This window comes from Mauremys reevesii, linkage group 9 (assembly GCF_016161935.1).
Source record: "Mauremys reevesii isolate NIE-2019 linkage group 9, ASM1616193v1, whole genome shotgun sequence".
In the NCBI taxonomy this organism is placed as follows: Eukaryota; Metazoa; Chordata; order Testudines; family Geoemydidae; genus Mauremys; species Mauremys reevesii.
In genome coordinates, this window is record NC_052631.1 from 102,575,812 (window position 1) to 102,592,867 (window position 17,056).

At 54.3% G+C, this 17,056-nt stretch overlaps 2 protein-coding genes and 1 pseudogene across 14 annotated transcripts in view; 1 reads left to right on the forward strand and 2 right to left on the reverse strand.

The window, feature by feature from the left end:
- Positions 1–1,143, reverse strand: part of TEX11 (testis expressed 11) — a 127,795-nt gene extending 126,652 nt beyond the window's left edge. For 8 of the 12 annotated variants that reach the window (XM_039489488.1, XM_039489490.1, XM_039489487.1 and 5 more), the window contains exon 1: positions 967–1,063. The gene's annotated coding sequence lies outside the window, so the exon portion shown is untranslated. Of the gene's footprint in view, positions 1–820; positions 945–966 lie in introns of those variants that run through there. The other 4 variants (XM_039489484.1, XM_039489483.1, XM_039489486.1 and 1 more) reach the window with 4 other exon arrangements.
- Positions 1,144–1,313: 170 nt separating this feature from the next.
- Positions 1,314–5,284, forward strand: LOC120372404 (nuclear cap-binding protein subunit 2). 2 transcript variants are annotated; one of them, XM_039489495.1, is made up of 4 exons: positions 1,314–1,492; positions 2,471–2,652; positions 3,699–3,837; positions 4,549–5,284. In XM_039489495.1, the coding sequence occupies exons 1-4, from the start codon at positions 1,391–1,393 to the stop codon at positions 4,645–4,647; spliced, it is 522 nt and encodes a 173-aa protein (XP_039345429.1). In that variant the 5' UTR covers positions 1,314–1,390; the 3' UTR covers positions 4,648–5,284. The 2 variants fall into 2 exon arrangements, with proteins under 2 accessions (XP_039345429.1, XP_039345430.1); XM_039489496.1 differs by having other exon boundaries at positions 1,320–1,477.
- A 2,249-nt stretch (positions 5,285–7,533) lies between these two features.
- On the reverse strand, positions 7,534–8,321 carry LOC120371394 (annotated as a pseudogene).
- Positions 8,322–17,056: the final 8,735 nt, after the last annotated feature.

Consider the following 17,056-nt stretch of genomic DNA (forward strand, 5'->3'; position numbering starts at 1 on the left):
TCTCATGGACGACCCTCGCCCTATCCCCCCTACCAAGGGGGCACAGCACTTCTCCTAGACATCCCCACTCTACCCCCCCCCCACCTGGGGGCACAGTGCTTCTCCTAGACACCCCCGCTCTATCCTCCCCCACCCGAGGGGGCACAGCACTTCTCCTGGCCGCCCCTCGCCCTATCCCCCCCCCCCGCCTGGGGACACAGCTATTCTCCTAGACACCCCCGCTCTATCCTCCCCCACCCACCCGAGGGGGCACAGCACTTCTCCTGGCCACCCCTCGCCCTATCCCCCCACCGCCTGGGGACACCGCTATTCTCCTAGACACCCCCACTGTATTCTGCCGCGCCCACCCAAGGGACACAGCACTTCTCCTGGCCGCCCCTCGCCCTATCCCCCAACCCAGGGACACAGCACTTCTCCTGGCCACCCCTCGCCCTATCCCCTTCTCCTAGACACCCCCACTGTATTCTGCCGCGCCCACCCAAGGGACACAGCACTTCTCCTGGCCGCCCCTCGCCCTATCCCCCAAACCGAGGGGACACAGCACTTCTCCTAGACACCCCCACTCTATCCTGCCCCCCCCGCCTGGGGGCACAGCGCTTCTCCTAGATGCCCCCGTTCTATCCCCCCCACCCCAGGGGCCCAGCCCTGCTCCTAGACACCCTCGCTCTATCCCCCCCCCCGCCCGAGCCTGGGGTCACGGCGCTTCTCCCCACTCTGCCCCCCAGCCCGGGGGCGGGTCCCACAGGGAGCGCTCCCTGACCGCGAGCCGTCCCACGAGGAGCCCAGCGCCCACGCTGCGGCCCTAACGCAGCAGCCCCACCCCGGGGAGCCCCTCTCACGGGGTCCGTCGAAGCTGGCGCCTCAGGAAGCCAACCCAGGCGCTACAAGGGCGGGCCAGGCGCCGCCCGGCTCTCGAACCCCGCCCCGGGAGCGCTCGGGCTCCACCAGGGACGCAGGGACACCCACCGCCCACGAGCAGGGCGCCTGTCCCGGGCGGACACAGGCCAGCAGCACTCGCCTCGCGCTCCCTCAGCGAGACACCGCTTCCCGCCCAGGCGGCGCGTGCTGCCGTTTGGAATGCTGGGATCTGTAGTGTCCGGCGACTTACCTCCCGCGAGGCGGGAACTACAGCTCCCAGAGACCCCGGGGCGGGGCGGGGCTCTAGGCCCCGCCACCATTTTATTGGCAGTACCGGCCGAACTCAGCGCTCTGATTGGCTTTCCAGGGCGTGATGGACGGCAGCCACCGTGCCCTTCTCCAATGAGGTTGTAGGCCCGACCTGCTCGCGGTGAGTAGCAGGCGCTAAGCCAATGGGGCTCTTCGGTCCTCTCCCTTCCCGGCAGTCGGCCCCGCGCCGGTTCTGGAAGGTTCCGGGGCGCCGGGGGCCGGGATGTCGGGGGTGGTGAGCGCCACGCTGAGCGGCCTCAACAGCGACTCCTACTGCGAGATCAGCCAGTACCGGGACCAGCACTTCCGGGTGCGCCGGCCGGAGGCGAGCGGGGCCCGAGCTTCGGGGGGGGACAGGGATTGGGGGTGCACAGCGCCCAGGGGGGGCAGGAGTGCCCAGGGACCGAGCCTGGGGGGACAGGGATTGGGGTGCACAGCGCCGGGGGCAGGAGTGCCCAGGGACCGAGCCTGGGAGGGGCCCGAGTCTCGGGGACAGGGATTGGGGTGCACAGCGCCGGGGGCAGGAGTGCCCAGGGACCGAGCCTGGGAGGGGCCCGAGCCTCGGGGGCCCGAGCCTCGGGGGACAGGGATTTGGGGTGCACAGCGCCCGGGGGCAGGAGTGCCCGGGACCGAGCCGGGAGGGCACATCATGGGGTGGGCGGTGCCCGAGCTTCGGGGACAGGGATTGGGCGTGCTCAGCGCCCGGGGCAGGAGTGCCCAGGGACCGAGCCTGAGGGGGAGGGGACAGCATGGGGTGGAGTGGGGTGCATGGCGCCTGGGCGGGCAGGGGTACAGCGCCCAAGGGTGCAGGAGTGCCCAGGACCGAGCCTGGGGGTGTGGGGAGTACAGCGGGGCGGGGCCCGAGCCTCGGGGTGGGGACAGAGATTGAGGGTACACAGCGCCCGGGGGAGGGGGCCGGAGTGCCCAGGGACTGAGCCTGAGGGGGGGGGCGGTGTCTGAGCCGGGATGAGGGTCAAGGGTGCCCAGGGAGGGGCGTCAGGGACTGAGCCTGAGGGAGAGGCGGGAGAGTACAACACGGGGGGTGTGTGCCTGAGGGAGGCAGGGGTCTCTGGGACAGGGAGCAGTACGTGGGGCGCAGCCCAGACATTCCCAGGCCCGGTGCAGTGGTTGCCAATTTTGCCATCTGTAACCCAGGTGCTCCAGAACTCCAAGTAGGAGCAGCTGGAGTCAAAGGCAGAGGTCCCCAGACGGGCACGTGTCATGGTCGCACGGCCTCTGTGGTTCAGGCACTCACTGAACAGCAGGTCACTCAAGCTGCACTTATTCTTTGTTGTGCTCTCAGGGTAGCCGATACCTACAGGAGAAGGCCCTGAAGTTCTCTTCCACACTGTATGTGGGCAACCTGTCCTTTTACACCACCGAGGAGCAGATCCAGGAGCTCTTCTCCAAATGCGGAGATGTCAAGAGGATTGTCATGGGGCTAGACAAGGTCAAGAAAACCCCTTGTGGCTTCTGCTTTGTGGAGTATCCTTTCCCATTTACTGTTGCCATGGTTTTCTCCCACTGCTCTTTTGATTGAATCACATCATCCCATCAGCTCTATTGAACATGTTACAGAGTGTTCCTGGCCTTTCTGTAGGAGCTGGGTATGACCGTGATGTGTTTGGCAAGCATGAAAGTTGTGAACTCTCAAAATCACAGTACCAAACCCTTTCATTCCCTTTACAGGGTCTGCTGTCTCTCTCCCATGCTGCCTCAGTCACAAATGTTGCTGTGGGCTTGCAATGAAAACTAAAACAATGGGACAGCCTCTTGTATTTTTTGTGTGTGTCACAGAGATTCCACACCATCTGGTCCCTTTATTTCCATCTCTTAAATTGATTTAATAGATTTTAAGGCCAGAAGGGATCATTGTGCTCATCTAGTCTGATCTCCTGTATAGCACAGGCCAGAGAATTTCACCAGGTGTTAAGACCATCTAGCTGTGCCTTCCTCAGCCCATTCATTCTGTTTATGAATGGGCCAGTAGAATAGCTTAGTGTGCTCTTCTTAAGCACAGGCTTCTGCCCTGGCCCTAGTCTAACAGACAGCTATCCTTGCAGAGCCTCTTGGGTTAGGCCTCTCCGCTTCCCACTCACATCCTGTAGACTCTACTGTAGCATAAAGAGGAATGTTAAGAAGAATGTTATACAAGCAAGGAAACAGGACTGGTGCAGGTTCAACTCCTCATAAAACATTCAGAAGATCCTGTCCCAAAAAACAAATGCATTTAGCAACATGATGGCAGGCTTGTCCTGCTTGCTTCATCTCTGAACTGAGAGATGCCAAGCTACTTCCTTCTCTGCAGTGGCACTACAATACAACCGTTTAGTGTGTTGCTGTGCAAGGAGGGAGCTAGAATCAGATGGCTGTGAATATAGCAGTTGGCTCTGTAAAGAATACTGGTGTCCATTGGCTTGGAAGGCCGGACTCCACAGTCCTGTGAATACCATTCCCCTCTTCTTTGCCCATGAGCAGTTGGGGTTCACCAGCTTAACAACACTTTGAGTCTTCCTTATAATGCATTCCAGATATTACACAAGAGCAGATGCTGAGCATGCAATGAGGTTTATCAATGGCACCCGACTGGATGACCGGATCATCAGGACTGACTGGGATGCAGGGTTTAAGGAGGGACGACAGTTTGGAAGAGGAAAGACTGGAGGACAGGTAAATGGAGTACTAGCATCAGCACTGAGCCTTGCTTCCTTGGGGCTGGGTGATGTGTGGGGCTACCTTTGGCTGATCCAGTACAAAGACGGGTGTGCATGGCAGACCCAATAATGAACTGAAGTTAACTGAAAGTTGTTTTAAGAACTGATTCTATAGTAGCACTAGAGTTGGAGCGTGGTGCTTAATGCCATTTGAAAGTTTGGATTCCAAGCTTCCTAGGGCCCAAATGAAGCATTGCTCTCTTCTCAACCTAGTGTTCTCAAAAGGGGGCAGGAATCAAGGTGGGGAGTGAGAAACAGGATAATAATGGGGATGACCTGGTTGTAAGACTAGTCTAATCATCAAATGATACTCACCCATGAGAAGGTAAGATTCCTTCCCACATTTCTTCCCCAATTTCCAGCGAGAAAAAGCTTTGGGTTCAAGCCTTGGTGATTCATAAAGGTGAACTGCAAAGCAAAAATCAAACAGTGTTTGGCCCTTCCCTGTTGCTTTGTTATGACTAAAGATGATCCCACCATTAGAAATGTGAGGTCTTCTAATCAGTCACCTTGATAGTGGTTCCTTGGCAAGATATTTCAAGGAGTTGCAAGGGCTTGTAACCTGAATTTCAACCCACCACCAATTGAGTGGGAAGAGGATGCTGATTCTTAGAATGTCTGTCTAGGCAGGTGCAGGATGCTAATTTCGGTTACTGCTTTGCCTCAGGTGAGAGACGAGTACCGGACAGACTATGATGTGGGAAGAGGTGGCTTTGGCAAGATCATTCAGATGCAGAAAACCAATCACCAGACTGTAATCTACTAACTGCCTAATCTGTCCTAGCATGCAGAGGAGCTGAGTCCCTCTGCAGGTAGTCCTGTCCTGGCCCTTTGGATGGGGATGTGGAGTGGGAGCCAAGTTCCAGCAAAAGGCAATCCTCCTTAGACTGGCTGTGTAACATTTGTTCATTCCTTCTCTCTCCTGGGCCAGAATGGCTGTTCTGTCCTGATACAGGGCAGCAAGAAAATAGAGTGGCCAACTCTGCAGGATTTCTCACTCAGAATAAATGCAGCATGTCACGCTCAGACTTCTGCCTCCAAGTTGTCATTACAGCTGAAGTTGCTCTAGAGCACAGATTTCTGAGAAATACAACTGCCATCAAAGCCCTCCTGGCTGCTTGTGCATCTCTGGGGTAAGGGCAGGAGTTTAAAATATGTAATTGACGATCTTGTCTGCTGCTCTAAAGCATCCTTGCTGGTATAAATTAGAGAAGCAAAGCAAGATCTTACTGGTCACTTGCAAGTGCTTGTCTGCACTCCTGGCCCTTCATTCAGTCAGTCCTGCAGAGTCTTAGTCCTTGCTGTACCTGTGGTGCTGCCTGGCTGTTGCAGAGCCTCACTATTACACCATGGTTTTGTTTGTCTTTGGGTTTTTTAAATAAACGTTGAGTCCTGTACGTGTACGTGCTGCAGTTTGTGATTCATTGTCATTGGGCATGTGGCAGGGCTTCTGGGGGACACATCCTTTTGGCATGTCAGAGCTGCTCTCATCTGACCACAGTGTGGGAGATGAGTCTGCGTGCTGTTGTCTGGGTCTTCCCTGTGGGGCTGGTCTCACTGCTCTTCCCAGTGCACTCTGTGCTAGTAGCTGGTTTGTGACCAGGCGGAAACCGTTGGTAAACTTACACTCACCTGCTTGTACTAAGATGAGGAGTTAGTCCATAATTCCCCACATCAGCGAATGCTGGGAAGTTGCCCCATTTCCTACCATCACAGTCAGTGCTAGGTCCTGTAATGTAGAGTATATGAAGCATCGTGAATGCCCAGAGTGCACTTGAGGCCAGACCAAGAAGCAGGAGCTGCAAGCCTACTGCTCTTGCTTGAGTCCTCCAGCACATTGCTGTGCTAAAAGCTAGTTTAGCTGGAGACAAGAGAATCACCCTAGTGAAGAGTTCCTGTAGCTCCTCATCCAGCTTGAGACCCGTGAAGGAGCATGCCCAAGGCTGCTTTAACTTGGGGCTGGCAGCTGAGGAGCCGTTAGGAGCAAGGAACCACAAAGGTGCTGACAGCCACTTAAAGGACAACAGAAGCAGAGTGTCAGGGAAAATCTCTCTGAGCTGTGGGAGTGTCTCCCATGACAAAAAGTAGAACTGCTCAGGATCAAATGTACAACAGGGAGTAACCCTTCACTACCCCCCTGCCACTCACACATGGAGGAGCTGGCTATGACCCATGACGTCTCTTCTATGTGATAGGAGAGACCAGATGGAAATCTACACCAGCCTGGGCAGGTGTTGGAATTGGTTTGTAATTAAGAGACTCATCAGTGTTCCTCAATTATAAGCTACTGGGAGCAGAGACTGTCTTTGTTGTCTCTCTAAAGTGCCACAAACATCTAGGGTGCTACACCCAAGCCCCCTTCCCCACTGTTGTCAGGAATGGGAGTGTCTCAGGGCTCCAGCAACAGCCCTGCACCTTACAGCTGAGTCCCTGAACATCCAGGACAAACTCCTCCGGTGGCTCGATCTCAGGAAGCCAAAGCAGCACCATAGCTATCCTGTGTCTGGCAGTTCCAGCTCTGTAGGAATAGCACCTCCTCTGGCAGTTTCCTAGTCCAGACAGATGAGTTCCCTTCCTATTTCATGCACGACACAAAGGAGAAATCTGTACTCACACTTATTTATTTATATATTAGTCTAAATGGATCCATCGCAAACATTACATTGACAGTAAGGGCCCTACCAGTAGATAAAGACTTAGGAGCCCTAGTGTGGAAAAAAAATGGTGGGGGTTGGGGGAGGTGGCTCTCAGTGCAGTTCTTAGTGAACAGGTATTTACCATCCTACACCAATTAGAACTGGCCTTGCAGAGAGGGTTATCAGAGGGCAATGACTGGATGAGCTATGGAGACCAGCCCCATTCCCACCCCAGCTGGGCTCCTCGCTGTGCATAAAAGAGTCAGTCTCCAGGGCTGCCATTCAGGCCCCTTTCACCAGCACACCAACAGCCATTTTCACCAGGACCCAATAGGAATTCAATGCAGCTCAGAAGCAAACACACAGAACCTCAGTCTTCAGAAGTAACACACTGAATGCAAGAGGTCTCTTTCAGTGACTAAGGGTCAGGCTGCTTTTACAAAACCAAGGTGCTGGGGGACACAGATCACACTAACTTCAGCCACTAGCTCAAACCACTCACCAGCCCTTTTGGAAATAGGGACTGTGCATCTCTGTCCAGGTGAGCGAGGTGCTCATGCAGTGGACCTAGGACCTGGCCAAGCACCATGGACTGAAAGGCATGGGAGCAAAGAGAGAGCCCAGCCTCTGTGTGCACATTGCCACAGGCTTCACACACCCACCAGCCTCAGGGAGCGCAGCGAAAGGAGTGCACCTTTGTCAGCGCAGAGCTGCACGGGAAGGGAAAGCTTGATTGTAATTGCCCTTAAGCCAACATTGCCTGGGGCTGGAGGAGAGGGGAGAGTTGTGACTGTGATCCTGCTCCTGCCATGGGATGCCTTTCCCCAGTTGATCCCAAGTGACTTGCAGACCTGAGACACAAGGAGGAGGAGACTTGGCAGTGTAGCAGCCTTGCTAGGAAACAGCACAGGCTCATCCCTACCTCACATCCCTGTGCAGAGCCCAGGGACAGGGCACGATCAGTGTCAGGGAGTCCCCAAACCCTGTCTCGGGAGGATGGTGGGTAAGTCCCCAGCTCACTCATTCTGACAGTTTGTATAATCTCCTTTGATCCAGTAACAAATCTGAGCAAGCTTCAGGGCTGTGAAGCAAACAGCCACATTATAGTCATGCTGCTCCCCAGCCACTTGTGACCTGAGAAGATCCCAATGACCTTCCTCTCCCACTTGTGTTGCTTGCGGTCCCACATCTTGCCATAGACCCCAGAGCCAGAGGCACCAGGCCTGGCACCACAGTGCTAGTAGATGAGGTGGGCCGGCATCCTCCACACCACAGATCGGTAAACCAGCTCATCAGGCCAGTCGCTGTCAAACCCAGAGAAATCGATCCTCTTCCCAGCCACGTCCTCCATTGCTGATGCCACTATCAGCATCATGTAGGGACACTGATGGGGTCTGTACAGCTCCAGCAGGGCATAATCATAATCCATGTGTTGATGGAGTTGGAGCCCTGGATCCAGCCCTTGGGCACCCATGTGCACGTCACCTGCGCCCAGTGCATCACCAGCTTCCCCGGATCAGTTTCATTCCCAGTATTCTGGGCCAGTGTGAAGAAGCCCACCTTGATTTTTGTGGCCCCCCCGTTGATATTGTCTTTGCCATCATGGATGCAGTGGGCAGCGGTGAGCACCTGGTGCTCAGACACCAGTGCACCCCGTGGCGATTTTGACTGCGTGAGAGAAGGGGAAGTCCAGCAGAAACTGGTGCCTACTGAGAGAAAATCGCCCATCTGTGCCTCTGCCTTTCTCTCTCCCTGCTGCCCACAAAGGGGCCCAGCTCCACTGCGGTAAGCGTGTGGGTACCATTGGCGCAGTCTCAGAGGAGAGGTGTTCTTGGAAATCGTGAGGGACCAGACTGGCCTCTCGCTGGGCACATGCCTTGTCGCAGTGCGTTGTCAGCTCCAGGACTGGCTGGGCCAAAGCTGCGGCTTGGGCAGCAGCAGTGTGGGCTAGGGAATGAGAGCAGGGCTGGCAAGAGGCACAGAGCAGCAACCACCTGCAGGCAAATCGTTGTGCAGGACCTGCAAAGGCACAGCAAGGAGGAAATTAATCCATGTCAGACTCCTGCCAGGGCCCCTGCCATGGGCTTGATGTCAGAGCATTGGGACCATGTTGCTCACAGCCAGGCTGTTGCCACCTACCTGCAATATGCAGGAGGGGTCAGAACCTGCTTGGTGCTTAGTGACTAACTGCAGGGCAATTTCAAATCAACCCAACCAAGCCTTTGGCTTTAGCAGCCTGATCTCCCAGTTCTCCACTGCCATCAGGCCCTGCAGCACAGGCCCTTAGAGATGTGTATACGCCATAGGCAAATGAGGTTTCCTCTTTCACTTCAGTAGCTCTAGCTACCTGTTGGATGATTGTCTGCGTTCCAGGCTTTGCACTCCAGGGATAGCTGACAGCAACTCCTCACATTCCAACAGAGGACTGCCACCTTACCAGAGGACAAGGAATTGACTCCTCCCACCTATTTTCAGTGGATTAACCATATAACTGCTCTACCCGGCAGACTGAACACCACTGGGGGCAGGAATAAGCCACTAGGGGCTACCAGCAGGGGGCGGTAATTAATACAATTGTCTCCAGTAGGCAGCTGATTCTGTAACTTCAGAACAAACTAGTACAGGCAGTCTAAATACATACAGCATTTCATCGCTTTCCTGCCCTAAACACACACACAGAGAACAGAATCCCTTCCACAGACACCTCCAGGAGGAGTGTCCCCCAGCCAACAGCTCGTGTGTTAAGGAACCTGCTTAAACCCAACCCCAGCAGGGCCACCAGGAAAGCCACTGTAACCACAGCCAGGTCTTGTCAGACTGCCATTAAAAAATGTGGAAGTTAATTTTTGATGAAAGTTAGAGAAGAAGAGCACTGGCTGGAGCCAGGCAGAGCACCAGGCGCTGTGCAGGCTTTCTGCCCACCAGGGGCTTCAGTTCTGACCTGCAGCCCCCACTGCTATGCCAGCCCTGGGCTTCCCACACACACAGCTCTATCGGTGCACCTCAGCCTTGAGCTTACTGTTCCTGTCCTGGGCTGACCCACCTTAATCAGATCAGGGAGCAGATTCCCTTTCAGCAATTTCTCTGAAAGCTGTTACAGCCACCTGGTGGCAGAACAGGATGAGCCCTCGGGGAGAGGGGGCCTCTGAGTGGTACGTGCTAGGTCAGTGGTTCCCAACCTTTTTCTGGCCAGTAGCACATTCATGTTTTCAGAAGAGTGTGGTGGGCGCCAACCATTTTTCAAGGCTTATTTTGTATTTGTACATTAAATAATACAAAAAAAACATATTTAATATCACATAATATATGAACCCAGAGAGGAGAGAGAAGCCGGAGAAAATCCGCGAGGACAGAGAACATCGGTGCCCACAGCACTGGAGTGCTCTGTCTGCAGCAGGTGCGGGGCCCCAGATTCCCTTCTCTGCTGGGCACTAGGTGGGCCCCGCACCTGCTGGGGACCGAGAACACCGGCGCCTGCAGCCCCCTCAGAACCCTTCACAATCCCCAGAGAGGCAAGTGTCGTGATTCCTCTTCTGCAGGCTGGGAAGTGGGGGGAGACAGAGTGGAAATTTCTTGCCTGAGGTCACCCAGTGAGTCTGTGTCAGGGAGAGGGAGGGGAATTTGACCCCACATCTGATTTTCAGTCCTGTGCTTTATCCACTAGACAATACTTCCCTTCATGCTTCCTTAGCGGTAACACCTGACAGTTAAATGTCTTTATCTTTACAGCTTTCTCCAGGGTTGAAACCTAAGAGGAAGTCCCATTGCTCTGCAGTTCACTGTGCTCTGGGAGGGATGTGAAAGGCAGCCTGAACTCTGTTCTTTCTGGTCCCCTTTTAGCTGTATTCTGGGCTTGCGGAGCTGTCAGGGATGACACCTGCCCCTTCTCAGCCTGCCCCTAGGGCAGTGTCTGTTCTTCTCAAGGGCCGTATTAACTTCACTGTGCAGCTCAAAACATCAAAAAGGGGAAATGAATAATGGAGCCATTATAAGGCGCCTTCCCCTTTCATTCTGTTGCTTGCCTGAGCCCAAGCATGTTGCAGGTCTGAGAGATGCTTTTGTTTCCTGGGTGTGCCCCTCTTATTCCTTTTTACTAGAGACTTGCCAAGCCGCCTAGGGACCTGTGCATGCGTGTGTGTGTGTGTGTGTGTGTGTGTGAGCTGGGTCTCTCTGAGTTTGGAGAGAGGCCTGGCTGATGGGGGGAGGAAAAGGCCTGGGAGGATTACCCGTTGCTGGGTAAGGGGAAGCATGGGTTAGGGTTAGGGTGTTTCCCTCTTAAGTAAGATGGTGCGTGGTGGTGTCGGGAGCCTGATAGAGGAAAGTGTCCTTAATGCTGCATTTGCCCCCAACACAATGGGCAGTGTGAGAGTTTGAACAAAGCCCTTGAAGAGAAGTGTCTATGGCCATGTACCAGCCCTGGAGAGCAAGGAGCTGTGTGTCTAGCACAGTGGTCCCCAATGTGATACCCGCAGGTGCCATGGCGCCCGCCGGGACATTTATGTGTGCCCGCCTAGTGCCCAGCAGGGACCTGCCGGGGACAGAGAACTCAGGCTGGAGGCGCGGTGTTCTCTGTTCCCAGCAGGTGCGGGGCCTGCCTAGTGCCCAGCAGGGGAGAGAAGCTGTGGCTCTGCGCCTGCCAGGGACAGAGAGCTCTGGGGCTGCAGGCACCGGTGTTCTCGGTCCCCAGCAGGTGCGGGGCTGCGGCTTAAGCCAGAGAGAAGCCGCGTCCCCGCACCTGCCAGGGACAGAGATCCTGAGATGGAAAGCACTAGATACAGGCAAAGCACTACAAAACAGACAGTAAAAATCAATATCCACACTTCTGAAGCCCATTTTATCTAGAAAGAAAAATCCTCAAAAATAGATTAATGTACTTTTAATTTGTCATATGGTAGCAGTCTGAGGCAGTAATTAATGCTACTTAGACTGGCACAAGAATAATCACAACACAGAATGTAAGTTACAATCAGCTTTCTCCAAAATCAAAGAAAGGTTCTGTTGGATCAATCCCTGCCTCGTTATCCAAATGGACAAGCCACCATCTAGATCCATCATCTGAGAAGCAAAATCCAAAGCAGATCGAGCTTCTAGTCCCTAACCTAAAGTTGGCGGAAACAAAAAGGGCTTCGAGTTATAATAGCAATTCTCCCAGCACGCTCTGAGATAAGGATAGTCACAGTGCTGAGTATTTTACAACGTAAGCTCCTCAGGGCAGGAGCTGTGTGCTTATTTGTCTGGAAAGCCTCTTGCACACTCTTGGTGCTCTCTGGATAAACGTTATATCCCCGTCTGGCAGATGGAGGCAAAGAGAAGGGGAAGGGATTGGAGGGGTCTCTCTGCAAAGATTGTTACTGTAGCAAAAGGCCATATATAGCGAGTCAGCAGCAGAGCCAGAAGAATTACTTCCTTGTGCTTCTCTTGCTTGCAACATTCCTGCTAGTACATCCCAGAATGACGTTTGCTTTTCTTGCGACAGTATAGGGTTGACTCATTTAATTTGTGATCCATTACAACACCCATGGCCTTTTCTGCAATACTCCTGCCTAGATAGTCATTTCCCATTTTGTATGTGAGCAATTGATTATTGCTTCCTCAGTGCAATACTTTGCATTTGTCCTTATTAAATCTCATTTTATTTAATTCAGAAATGTCTCTAGTTTGTCAAAATCATTTTGAATTCTAATCCTGGCCTCCAAAGCAGTTACAACCCCTCCCAGCTTGGTGTCACCTGGGAAGGTGATAGAGGTGCTCTCTAGGCCGGGGTGGGCAAACGACAGCCTGGGAGCCATTTTAAGCCAGCTGGCCAGCTCCCACCGGGCAGCAGGATCTAGGGCTTGCCCCACTCTGGTGCTCCAGCCGTGACGCTGGGTCGGGGGCCGCTCCGGCGCTCCAGCCGGGGGCTGCACCACGCAGATTGGCCCCGCTCTGGTGCTCCAGCCGGGATGATGGGTCGGGGGCTGCACCACACAGCTTGGCCCCGCTCCAGCTGGGGGCTGGGTCAGGGCCACACCACGTGGCTCCCGGAAGCAGCGGCATGGCCCCACTCCGGCTCCTACGCACTCCAATGGGAGCTGCAGGGATGGTGCCTGTGGATGGGGCAGCGTGTAGAGCTGCCTGGCCACACCTCCACATAGGTGCTGGAGAAGGGACATGACGCTGCTTCTGGGAGCCACTTGAGGTAAGTGCTGCTCAGAGCTTGCACCCCTGATACCCCTCCTGCCCTTGGAACCCCTCAGTCCCAGCCCAGAGCACCCTCCTATGCCCCAACTCCTCATCCCCAGCCCCCCCAGCCCCCCCACCTCCTCCTGCACCCCAACCCCAACATGGCCCTACTGAGTCAGACCAAAGGTCCATCCAGCCCAGTGTCCTGTCTGCCGACAGTGGCCAGTGCCAGGTGCCCCAGAGGGAGTGAACAGAACAGGGAATCATCAAGTGACCCATCCCCTGTCGCTCATTCCCAGCTTCTGGGAAACCGAGGCTAAGGACACCATCCCTGCCCACCCTGGCTAATAGCCATTGATGGACCTATCCTCCGTGAATTTATCTAGTTATTTTTGAACCGTGTTAGAGTCTTGGCCTTCACAGCATCCTCTGGCAAGGAGTTCCACAAGTTCACTGTGCATTGTGTGAATAAATACTTCCTTTATTTGTTTTAAACCTGCTGCCTATTAATTTCATTTGGTGACCCCTAGTTCTTGTGTTATGAGAAGGAATAACACTTCCTTATCTACTTTCTCTACACCAGTCATAATAGAAATTGTATGGCGGGCCATGAGACCCATATGAGGAGAGATTAAAAGACTCGAATTTTTCAGCTTGGAAAAGAGATGGCTAAAGTGAGAGATGATTGAGGTCTATAAAGTTCCCTGATGTGGATCTCCGGTCAAAAAGTTTGCCCACCCCTGCTCTGGGCCATTATCCAAATCATTTCTGAAGATATTTAATAGTAATAGACAAAGGACACTTAACACTTGCTTGAGCTATGGGGTCCTAGTAGCTTGCGCTAGGCAGGCAGGTCACCCCCACGCTCCACAGCTCACAGCCCACTCACAGGAGGGCTTGACTGCTTGCGTTTCTGCCCGTCTTTTGGCAGAGTTTCTAGCTGTTCAACAAAAAAACCCGACAATCCTAGGGCTTATGAAGTCTTGCTGCTATGGAGCATCCAGCACATCACAACACCCTCTCTCCCCCCTAGTGGGGATGTCAGTTCTGTGAAGGTACCTGGGCCCAGGCCACCATTTTACTTACATGACCATCACCTTGCACTGCAGGTGGGAACTGTCGGGCAGGAGCCCAGTGCTGGGTCTGGTAGGGCTCCTGCATGGCTTTGTCAGCGTCTCTCCCATGGCTAGAGATTCTCACTAACTGCAGACTGGGAGGCCACTTTCCCATTGAACAGGGCCCTGCTATCTGCTCCTATCTCCTGAGAGTACAGAGAGCAGCTGCTCTCCTGTCAGTAAGGAAGTTAGTGATCTGCCATAGTTACAAAGTATTTGCTTCTATGTCCTGGGGAGATGGGATCGCCCAGCTCCCTCAGTCCCCAAGCTCCTGCTGTGACTCACCCTGCTGCTTCTGCCTTAACGTGGAGAAGAAGAATCAGGTCAAGTTTGTTGGGTCAGGAGAACAGGCTGGTTGCTGCCATGAGGAGGGACGGGTATGCCAAGGATCAATGTTCATCCCTGCCACACTGCCCCAGATGAACCTGCAAACTCTAGGAAACAGCTAGCACCTCAGGACTGTCCCTACCTCTGCTCCAAGACTATCCCAGGAGTAGGCAGTTCTGGGTAAGGCTGAAACGGGGACACCCCTCACTCCCAGACACAGGAGAAATCTGGGAGTTCAAGCTGCATGTAGGCTTCTGTCCCTGAAAGTTCCCATAGGTTTAGCAACAGTGGGTGCTTGAATGCAGACATGTCGCTGAGTGCCACCAGCATTTTCAGCCCAGTGTTGTCTAGCACAGCACCAGCAGGGATGATCAGAGAAGAGTGCTTGTAAGTAAGGCACAACAGGGCCAGCTCTAGGCACCAGCATTCCAAGCATGTGCTTGGGGGCGGCACTTTTCAAGGGGCAGCACTCCGGCTTCCCCCACACCCGTTCGGCAGCAGCACTCTGCATCCCCCATTTTTTTTGCACGTGGGGCAGCAAAAAAACGTGAGCCGGCCCTGGGCACCAACAACAGAACATTCCAGCCAGAGCCTGTCCACTCCCTCCAGCCCCTTCTGTACCCGCTGAGTAAAACAGCGGCGTGGTCAATTCCAGGTCTTTGGATTGACACTGGTGCCATCTGCTATCCAGCAGGTGTCAACCGCCTGATTCCAGAGCTGTAAAGGCAAGCGATCAGTTCTCCATCCGATAGCAAAAATCACTATGAGAAGACTTTTTTTAAACCAGTCTCCAGCTTGCTGCTCTGACCTCAGGGGCTGATTGGAAGGAGGCCCCAGCACTAAGTCAAACCTGTCCTTGCACAGAACTCTGAAATAGAATTACTGAGTGCCTTTCACATTTACAGTCCCTGGTTGTAACAGGACAGGAAGCAGAAATACTGCAAAGACAGAATTCTCTGCACTGTGCTGACAAGGCCAGAACCCTGCCATGTTTTTGGGGCCAAAAGGGGACAGAGACGCAAGACTTGCCTCCAAGCAAGAGCTGAGTTAGAAGCTGGTAGCCTTCAAATGAGCGCTGTTCCTGCCACTGGGGATCCTGAGTCGCTGGGCAGATATCAAGTCTGTTCTGCACTGAGATAAGCTTGGTTTGTTGGACAGGACCAGCACCTGTGTCTGATTGTGCCTTACCTGCTTGGAGGGTCACAAGCACTTGCCTAAAGACATAGCCTTGGTTAAGAAAGCAGCAATTTCACCTTCAGCTGAGCACTTCCCCCCACTCCATGGCAGATACTAACCACACCAATTCCCCTACAGACCCAAATGGACTTCCCCTTTACTGCCTACACACGCAGACCCCAAGGTGCACTGGTCTCTCTGGGGACGTGGCCTGGCCAGGGCACGTGCTAGTAGTGAATGCATTACAGATCAGAGTCCCAACACATCCAGTGAGTTGCACTGAAACTACCAGAGCTCTTCCTCCAGAAAGAGCGAGTGAGCCCCTGCCAAGGCTGCAGGGAGCCAGGCTACTCAAACCAGGGGGCAGCCAGGGACATGCTGGCAGAGTTGTGATGGTTCACACTACGCACAACACTGAGGCCCAAGACTCACTCACCAAAGGCTGGGCAGGCTCCGAGTGCCTGTGGTGCCAGGCCACTGGATGCTCCAAGGAAGAACACCGCCAGGGCAAGAAACCTCTGCGCACAGGGATTTAAGTGGGAGTCCTGCTGTCGGGGGGAGCTGACCCTTTGAAGGATGTGGGCCCAGCCCCACCTGTGCCACGTCATCCAGTCCCAGCTGATGGGTTTGGGCCTGTAGTTGAGTCAGGCGACCAAGCACCACACTGGCAGGCTGGGGACAGGGATGAAGAGGCCCAGGCGCTAGGTCTGTCCCGAAGAGCCAGATCTGCAGTGGGCCTGGCAGGGCTCCCCGGCACAGAGGGCTCTGAGGGGCTGAGGCTTGAAACCTGTCACAGGGATCCAGAGGGACCCAAGGACGGGGCTCTCCACGCCAGCCTGATGGCACAACCTCATGAGAGCAGATGGCTGAGGAGGAAATGCCAGGCAGCAGGAGCTGGAGGCTTTGGGGACAGACTTGCTGAGCCCAGCAGGGGAGAAGGGCAAAGGCCATTCCGGCTGTCAGCTGAACTTCATTTTAATAGACAACTTGCACAAGAGATGGCGGCAGTTTGAAAACCGAGGCAGCACCAGGGCCCCATGTTGGTTCCGGTCAGACACACTTACACCTGCGAGCAGGAACCCCCACGGCACTGCCTGACCAGGCCCAGTCCCCTCGGGATCCCCAGCTCTCTTGGGGGTCCCAGGCCCTGCAAGTTCCTACCATGCTCAAATACATTTCCCCACCCTCTGCAGGAAGGAGTCAGGGCTGCCGGCTTCTCCCCATGGGAGGGAAGGGGGACATTGAATACACAATGTGTAGCCTCCACTGCCCCTGACAAGGACTTTGGAGCCAGCAACAGCCCTCTCAGAGCAGCCAGCTCCCCTCTGCACCCACCAGCCCCAAAACACTGCCACCTTCCTGGGCATTCTGTACCAGTAGGGGCATTGCCAGCAGATCGAGGGACGAGATCATTCCCCTCTATTCAACATCAGCGAGGCCTCATCTGGAGTACTGTGTCCAGTTTTGGGCCCCACACTACAAGAAGGATGTGGATAAATTGGAGAGAGTCCAGTGGAGGGCAACAAAAATTATTAGGGGGCTGGAGCACATGACTTATGAGGAGAGGCTGAGGGAACTGGGATTGTTTAGTCTGCAGAAGAGAAGAATGAGGGGGGATTTGATAGCTGCTTTCAACTACCTGAAAGGGGGTTCCAAAGAGGATGGATCTAGACTGTTCAGTGGTAGCAGATGACAGAACAAGGAGTAATGGTCTCAAGTTGCAGTGGGGGAGGTCTAGGTTGGATATTAGGAAACACTA